Raw genomic sequence first — 9,873 nt, forward strand, 5'->3', positions numbered from 1 at the left:
ATTATTTTGTCTGATTTCGGTAGCTCAGTCGATGAACTTGTGGCTAATCTGACTATTTTGCTGTCATTCAGTCTGACTTCCCAAGTATCTTCCTACCTACCGAGTTACCTTTATTTTTTGGCCTGCCTACCTGCTTGCCTCCCTTTGTGTTCCTTCATCAATCATCCTGACAGTTGTTAATGATGAACAAATTATAACAACTTCAATAATGTGCTCTACTGGTTCCGTGAGTATACAGCGTTAAATTACCATTGTTAATGCACGTAACTCATTTCATTACTAGACAATAATGAACTGAAATGAGGGTAATGTCTATTTATGAATGTTTTTCGTTGATTAAACAGCCGGAAATGCAGACTGACAGACTTATTAGGCCAATACCTGAGTATATTTGCATATGTGAGTTTTTTTTTATTTGTTTGATTTGTGTGAATTGTGTGCGTGTTTGAGAGCTGTGTATTGCGTGAGTGTTGAGTATGCGCATGTTTGTGTGTGTGTGCATGCGCATGTTTGTGTGTGTGTGTGTGTGTGTGTGTGTGTGTGCATGCGCATGTTTGTGTGTGCATGCGTGTACCCACCTAGTTATGCTTGCGGGGGTTGAGCTCTGGCTCTTTGGTCCCGCCTCTCAACCGTCAATCAACTGGTGTACAGATTCCTGAGCCTACTGGGCTCTATCAAATCTACATTTGAAACTGTGTATGAAGTCAGCCTCCACCACATCACTGCCTAATGCTTTTCATTTCTTAACTACTTTGACACTGAAAACGTTCTTTCTAACGTCCCTGTGGCTCTTTTCGCAACTCAGTATCCAGGTGTGTTCCCTTGTTCGTGTTCCGTGTGCGCGTGCGTGCGGTGTGTACTCACCTAGTTGAGCTTGCAGGGTCGACCATCTGCTCCTAAGCCCTGACTTATGACCATCATTAATTCAATACAGTGACATCTTCACTGATTTTTTTCTTGTCACTTTTGCAGTACATTTAAAACTGTTTATCGAAATAGCTCGATAATTTCCTCATGTAGTCTGTTACATCTATTTACGACTCTGAGATGGGAAAGACTTCTAACATCAATGGCTCATCAGTACTTCCAGTTTCATATATATCATTTCATTATACTGTTAATTTGAACACTGCTGCTATATCTATTTTTATCAATCATTTCAACTCTGGACACTTGCCTAGATTTCTGTTATGCATCACTATGGATGAAGTTTGCCCGAAACGCATTGCGTAATAGTGGCTTTAGGCATTGTATGTACTAGCTCTATCTATATATCAATCCATTAATGTAACATCACTTGTATGTATATACCTTACCTGAATAAACATCTGAATCTGAATCTGAATCTGAAGTACTGAAACATTTCGTAATGAACACCACTGGTAATTATCTCTGAATTCTGCATTTTTTTCGCATTTGATTTCAAAGTGACGCAAAGTATGCGAATAGTTCTGCTAGCAGAGTTTAGATTTATTGAAATTTACCTCAGCAAACGGTGCAAACTCCTAAAGGCACTTGTAAGCGAGCCTAATCTTAGCAGTGGTAACGTCTGGAACTCCGCTTACCATATTGGATGACCCATAGACGTGCGGTTTTTCCAGCACAATTGAATACAATAACGCAGTAAATGCAGTAACCTGTGAATTTCACTTAGCCTCAAATCTACTAGATTTTGTTGCTGTTGCTGGTGTATTGCTGCTCTCTAGTCGCTCAAAAGCAATCCAAGACGGTAGCTGATTCCATCTTTAAGAGGTCATGAACTAGCAAACTCATCACCTCTATCATGCATTCGGAGGTCAATATAGGAAGGATTCAACAGAAGATAAACACTGACAGCATCACCGAATATTTAATTACATCTGTGCATAGCCTCCTTGCGATGATTTCGGGGCTCAACGTCCCCACGGCCCGGTCTTCGATCAAGCCTCAGACACAAACACGTAACAGTTATTCCTTGGGGAGCTGAGTGCAATCAAGAATGAGAAGGAATCACTTATAATTAACGTTTCCACTTTGTATACTGGGATGAGAATAAGAATTTCGAGACAAAAAATTATTTTGGAAGAATGGAGGTCGATTTATTTATACGAGCTCTCAACTCACGTAGACCAGCTCAGGGTGGAGGTATTAGTAATTAACTGCATCTTGATCTCCTTTTAAAACCTTCCAAGGCAACAGATGGGTAATCAATAATTTCTCGTCCCCAAGACCCAGTCATATAAATCATGGATCCCAATATCGTGTGAGAATAATATATGTTCGAAGATTTATATATATATATGACAGAATACATAAATTTTATATGAAGATTTGTATTAAGACTCGGATACGAAGGATTTAATCAACCGAAGTAATGGGCAAATTGGATAAATTTGTGATGGTTGCGAATTGAGGTATAAAGAGGCCTGCCCACATGTGCATGAGTATTTTAACGATGTCGCTCGCTTTTTAGTGAGACACACACACACACACACACACAACACACACACACACACACACACACACACACACACACACACACACACACACACAGACCAGCGTGTGCGGGTGCACGGGTGAGACGCGAACAAGGGGTCACTGGTGGAAACTGAGTACCCAAATGAGCCACTGGGACGTTAGAAAGAACTTTCTTCAGTGTCAGAGTAGTTAACAGGTGGAATGCAATAGGCAGCGATGTGGTGGAGGCTGACTCCACACACAGTTTCGAATGTAGATATTATAGAGCCAAACAGGCTCAGGAACCTTCTAACAAGTTGATTGAGAGTCGAGAGGCGGGACCAAAGAGCCAGAGCTCAACCCCCGCAAGCGCAACTAGGTGAGTATACCCACACTCACAGCAATAAAGAAGTGTACCTCATTACACTGGAGGAAAAAAGAAATAGAGCAGACATAATAACGACGTAGAAGATACTAAATAGGAATGAGAAAGTAGAGACATAGAAGCACATGTTACATTGAGCCACATAACACATTCACTGAACAATATGGCAACCATATCATTGCTTTTAAAGCCTTAAATGTGAACTCTGAATACTTAGCACCCCTCCCTTTTCCCAGTCCATTCTTCTCCCCCCTATCCATTTCCCTCCATCCTTTCTCCCCCTATCCTCCTCCACGTCCTTCTCCTCCGTATCTCTTTCTCTCCCCGGTCCATTTATTCTCAGATAACATTAAGGTTATTTAATAATTTCATTTAGGCCTAGTATGCAGAAGTAAAAGTTAGCTCCCAGGCTTATAGACAGCTTTAATAAAACATAGTGTAGTTGTGTATGCTGCACCCCCTCAATTGGTGAAAGGTGGGAATTAAACGCGAATGGGGGGCTGAGAATGGGGGATTAATGGGGGGAGACAATAGCCAACAAACCAGATTTAATACTCTTTGGGCTCCCCCCCCCCCCCAACTTCTGTATACACACACTCACAGTGTATGTACACTTACTCACATACACTTTTCTGCCCTTGGGGTATGTCTTGGTGATTTCCCCTGATAATTTCCTCCCTTCCATGGGGGAGGGGTTATTTCCTGGATTGGAGTTTACATGCTTGGATGATCTATTAGGCTATTGTGGTGGCCTTTAAGGACTCCTTGACGGCAGGTAGGACTTAAGTTTATACTTCAAACCAATACTTGGCGTTCAGACCTAATTCAACCTCTGCAGGGTGATTAAGGCCGCCACAATAGCTTGCTGAACAACCGGAAATGAACAACCCTGAACATAGTCCTGGACTAGAAGAACACAATCCTGGACTTGAAGAACACAATCCTGGACTAGAAGAACACAATCCTGGACTTGAAGAACACAATCCTGGACTTGAAGAACACAATCCTGGACTAGAAGAACACAATTCTGGACTTGAAGAACACAATCCTGGACTTGAAGAACACAATCCTGGACTTGAAGAACACAATCCTGGACTAGAAGAACACAATCCAGGACTAGAAGAACACAATCCTGGACTAGAAGAACACAATCCTGGACTAGAAGAACACAATTCTGGACTTGAAGAACACAATTCTGGACTAGAAGAACACAATTCTGGACTTGAAGAACACAATCCTGGACTAGAAGAACACAATCCTGGACTAGAAGAACACAATCCTGGACTTGAAGAACACAATCCTGGACTAGAAGAACACAATCCTGGACTAGAAGAACACAATCCTGGACTAGAAGAACACAATCCTGGACTTGAAGAACACAATCCTGGACAAGAAGAACACAATCCTGGACTTGAAGAATACAATCCTGGACTAGAAGAACACAATCCTGGACTAGAAGAACACAATCCTGGACTTGAAGAACACGATCCTGGACCAGAACAACGCAATCCTGGACTCTTGATATACACCCGTGGAAAAATATCAGCTTATCCAAAGATAGAATATAGTATATAGGAGTTATAGCCATATATAGAATATATCATATACGAGTTACAGCCTATATGCTTCCTTGTCCTCTGATGTTGTTGTTGTTATAGATTAAGCTACTCGGAACAAGTTCCAAGTAGCACGGGCTATGGTGAGCCCGTAGTGTACTTACCTGGCACAGGAGCGGGGCAAGTAGCACGGGCTATGGTGAGCCCGTATTGGACTTACCCGGCACAGGAGCGGGGCTGTGTGACCTTGTCCTCGTGAACAATAAAACACATAGGCCCAACCAGACTATATTTTTTTAATTCCCGGCCAAGAGGACTTTTGCTAGTAACAAAAGTGGTTTTCTACTTAAAGTGGAACAACACTTTTTCAGCAGAACTCCAACTCACAATTCATTTGAGCATGTCGTGGTCTAGTGGCTAGCGTGTGCGCCTGGGAGCCCCCACCGCATAGGTTCGAACCCTCATCACGGCTCCAACGGATTTTCTCTGTGTTGATTCTACATTTTAAGTCGCCATATGACGAAACATAACGCCATTCAGGACAGTAGAGGCGCACTTAGTAATTGTTGCCCCCACCTCAAAGTATATAAACAAACTGAATTACCACTTAAATATTAAGTTAATGCTGCATAATACTTTACAATGGTAATTATTAGCTCGGATAAATGAAGCAATCTCGAGTTAAATATTAAAAGTTAAGGGGGAACGGGCACCACACACACCCTCACAAACGCTACCTGGTGTCAAAACGACGCCATCAAGTCAATTGACCACAACAAAGCCTTGTGACAAAGTGGGTGTGTGTTTACCAAACTCTAGGACACGAAATCAACACCGAAACTCAATTAAACTACTTGCTTGCACCCAGTTTAGTTATTAAGGTTTAAGATACTATGTACAGAGAGAGAGAGAAGTTAGTCTGTTATACAATTACACTATATCAAACTATCCTGGTTTATGCGTCTTGGAGAGGCCACTAGACCAATCAGAACGCAACTCCATAGTCTCCTGTGACTGATGCAGGCCTACTGTTTACACACAGAGATGTTAGTGTGATAAACAGTTATTTTAAGCAGAGCACTAAGGGCCTGCGTCACAGCAAAATCCCCAGGAGCGGAGTGTCTTAGGAATATCAGAGAGAACTGGACCCCATTTTTATGTGCTGCGTGCCATTGCCATTGCCATTAACCCCCCTTTTGTAGACGTGTTATGGCAAGGGGTTCCAAACCCCCCTTTAGTTATCATTCGATTCTTATTATGCTAGTCGATAACAATCTAAGTTAATTCAACTTAAACTATATTCATAATTTAGTGTGATATAACTATACAGTAATTTACCTCGGTGATAGTTAATGTACTGAATTGAATCCATTGTTTAGAATGTAAGCAAAGCTGGCAGACAACAATATATTCACCAGTGACTGCAACACTAAATATTATTTAATCTTAATTACCAAATCTTAATGACGAACAATCTTAATGACGCTAAATCTTATCACGAGCAGGACAGTAAGAGCACCAAATCATCTTGTTAATGACTTAATCATTCCATAACTTTTAAGCAACTCAAGGGGATGATCTGCAATATCACAACATGTTGTGATAGCTGTTTTTTTTGTTCTGTTATTCGTTGTAATTTTTATCTTTCATATAATATTAGTCACTTCCTCCTAGTGGTAATATTATTGGTGTGGAAGTGTTAATATCTTTGTGTACACTACTTACAGATAAATGTGTTACACTTCTGTGTGTACGAATATCTTGATCCTGTTACGAGAGGTGAAGTTGGCAGCAGCTGTTGGTTATATAGTAAGCAGGTCTAAAAGCGTTATCTAAACATATAAATTTAAAATATATACAGATATATATACCTATATTTTATACATATCTATATAAGAGAACGTGTCAGCTCTCAGATAGAAGAGGGTTGGAAGGACTGCCAATCAAAACGCAGTTAGGCATCTGGTGGCATAACCAAAGAGCTTAAGAGTGGAGCTTAGTAAGCAGGCGATGAGTCACAATAACGTGGCTGAAGTATGTTGACCAGACCACACACTAGAAATTGAAGGGACGACGACGTTTCGGTCCGTCCTGGACCATTCTCAAGTCAAGAGCTTAGTAAGCTGGTGCCTACTTCCAAGGCTCCAGTTGGTTAGGCCAGTATTTCCCCAAGCGAATACACCCACAAGACATCAGTTGTGTACTTCTGCTGCTCTTTGTAAGTTGAGTACCACTCAACCACTCATCCCTAATCCTTATCCTGACCCCTTCCAAGTGCTATATAATCGTAATGGCATGCCACTTTCTCCTGAGAGTCCCCTTCCCTTCACGCCTATGACAAAACATCCATCGTAATACCTACGTTCTGAATTTTGCATAATCTGTAAGTACTCTACTGAGTGAAGTCAACAGTTGCCATTCTGTTTCTGAATATCCATGCAAGTACGTTTGGATTAATGGGATAATTCTGGATTATCCTGTAGTATCCTGGATTAATTATATATTATGTTCTGTTATCTTAATATTTTTGCACCTCTATATATTGTTTATCAAGCATTGTACTGCGTCTTGACCATTTGATAGTGCGGAATTTACAGTGATATTGATTCTGTTTAATAGTGCACGTCATCGTGAGTTTTCTCAGTCTTCGAAAATGAAGATTTCCCGTTTCCTCAGAATTGACTGACTGTGAAACCCTTCCTCAATGTGTCATTCCCAGTCACGGTCTAGGTGTTAGCCTAGAGTGTATTTTAATTGTATTTTGTAAGTGCATTTTTTAAGTGCATTAAAAGTGAATTTTGTGTATATATATATATATATATATATATATATATATATATATATATATATATATATATATATATATATATATATATATATATATATATATATATATATATATATATATATATATGTAATACATATATTTATATATATATATATATATATATATATATATATATATATATATATATATATATTTATATATGTAGAGAATTATTAGAAAATAAGGGGAAAGCGCCAAGCCATTACGACTATATAGCACTTGGAAGGGATCAGGATAAGGATTTGGGATGGGACGGGGGGGAAAGGATTGGTGCCCAACCACTTGGATTGGTCGTGGATTGAACGCCAACCTGCATGAAGCGTGACCGTCGCTCTACCGTCCAGCCCAAGTCTATTTCTAGTTCCATGTGGCTAAGAATTTGCAACGCTTGATGTAAAATAGTTGAAAAAAAACGTTCTATTGTATTATTTCCGAATTTATGTTATTGCCAGTAGGATAACTTGTTATAGAATTCAGAGTACATGATATTCTATGGGCTGTTGACTATGTATGTTCATGTTTTTGAAGTTTACGTTCCAAAATACCGTTCCATTTTCAGAACATTACGTTCCAAAATGCAAAACTACGTTTCTTTTTAGTTACAAAATGCTATTGGATAACTTTTATACAGAATGCTTCTGTCCAAAAATATATTTGGTACATGCAGAGCAGTGTTATTATCTGTGTGACGGTCAACTACTATGAAAGCATTAAATTGGCCACTGAGGTCCTCCAAACCAAATTAATTAGCTAGTTAGAAATTATGAACAAGGGCCATAAACTGGGTTTGCTGAGGAGTATTAGCTCTCAGATTAAAGATATTCAAAGTATCTGTCATTCAGAGAACATCTATAGGCCTCTGACACCATAGGCCTGGAGTGCTGGTCTCTAGGCCTTCGCCTCAATTCATAGTACCACATCTGGGGCCAGATTCACGAAGCAGTTACGCAAGTACTTGCGAACGTGTACATCTTTCCGCAATCTTTGACGGCTTTGGTTACATTTATTAAACACTTTACAAGCATGAAAACTTCCCAGTCAACTGTTGTGATTGTTATAAACAGCCTCCTGGTGCTTCGGAGCTCATTAACTGTTTAATAATTGTAAACAAAGCCGCCAAAGATTGAGTAAAGATGGACAGTTTCGTAAGTGCTTGTGTAACTGTTTCGTGAATCTGGACCCAGAGCAGGGGACCACTGGTAGGCTAGGTCTGTGTTTTCATTGAATTAACCAACAAGACTATTGTGTATCTCTCCAGACCCTTGCTATGTACAACAATCAAACATTCGCGCCAACGATTGAGTTGTTTTAATATCTGTGTCTGTGGTTGGAGGTCCCGATGCCTAGGGCAAGCCTTGCTAAAGTTTTGCATAAAAAACTTTGGGGTAAACGAGTGCCATCACTCGTACTGAACACTACATACAAAATTCTGAGAGGAATTGCCATAATTCGTCCTGATCACAACCTACAAAATTCTCAGGGGAATTGACAGGGTAGATAAATATAAACTGTTTAACACGAGTGATAAGCGAACAAGGGGACACTGGTGTAAAGCGAGTGCCCAAATGAGTCACAGGGACGTTAGAAAGAACCTTTTCAGTGTCAGTAGTTAACAGATGGAATGCATGAGGCAGTGATATGGTGGAGGCTGACTCCATACACAGTTTCAAATGTAGATATGATAGAGCCCAGTAGGCTCAGGAATCTGTACACCAGTTGATCGACAGTTGGGAGGCGGGACTAAGGAGCCAGAGCTCAACCCCCGCAAGCACAACTAGACGAGTACAGGTTCTTGCGGCCCCATAATCATATTCCCCCGTGCCAGGATTCTATTTTTGGTCGAGGGAGAATCAAATGGAAATGGTTTCTTTTCCCCCAGAAACATCATACGATTGTTTCTCAACCGAACGCTGCTTGATAAACTGCTGTACCTACACCAGAGTGCATGGGGGATGGGGTTATATGTAAAACTTGAACTGGCTTCAGCCTTCCTGAGGATTCAGTGGAATTCCTGGTTGTATAATTTATACCATGTTGTGGTACAGGGGTAAAGTGCGCAGCTGGGAGCTTATTAATTGCTGGTTCGAGTCACTTCATGGCTCCAATTGATTTCCTCAACAATAATAATAATTAATAATAATTGCAAAATCAACAATGGGTAAAGGAAGTTAAGCGTTTGCTCCCTCTCCTTCCTATCCTTTTCTCCTCTCTCTCTCTCTCCTGTATTTTCTTTATTCCTTTATCCAAATCCTCTCTCTTTTTTTCTCCACCCTCTCACTTTCCCTCTTTAAGCTCTCTCTCTCCCACTTGCACCTCTCCCTCCCTCACCACAGAAATGGAGAGCAGTGTGCTGGCAGATTACACCATCACAAAATAGTATTACAACAATTCACACACAAAAATACTATTAATTGTGGTTGGCATGAATAGGTCTTCGTACCCCCCCCCCCCTCCTTCAAGAAGATTATTGACCTCTTTTACATGTTCAGTCTTAATGGTGATGAAGTCATCATTGGAGAGATGCCCTAATTAGTTGCCTTTATGTACTCATTAGCCAACAGGCAAAAAAGGTACTCACAGGTAACTCAATGATCCGGAAGTGGAATTAATTATCCTGTTTGAGTAATGGCTTTATCCGTTGTCAGGTAATATGGAAAGGGCTCACAGAG

General features: G+C 40.4%; 1 protein-coding gene across 1 annotated transcript; it reads left to right on the forward strand.

The window, feature by feature from the left end:
* Positions 1-3,700: 3,700 nt before the first annotated feature.
* On the forward strand, positions 3,701-4,396 carry LOC123769972 (41 kDa spicule matrix protein-like). The gene has a single exon (XM_045761503.2). It carries the CDS (start codon positions 3,701-3,703, stop codon positions 4,394-4,396), a length of 696 nt encoding a protein of 231 aa, XP_045617459.2.
* The last annotated feature ends 5,477 nt before the right edge of the window (positions 4,397-9,873 follow it).

Source organism: Procambarus clarkii, chromosome 14 (assembly GCF_040958095.1).
Source record: "Procambarus clarkii isolate CNS0578487 chromosome 14, FALCON_Pclarkii_2.0, whole genome shotgun sequence".
NCBI lineage: Eukaryota > Metazoa > Arthropoda > Malacostraca > Decapoda > Cambaridae > Procambarus > Procambarus clarkii.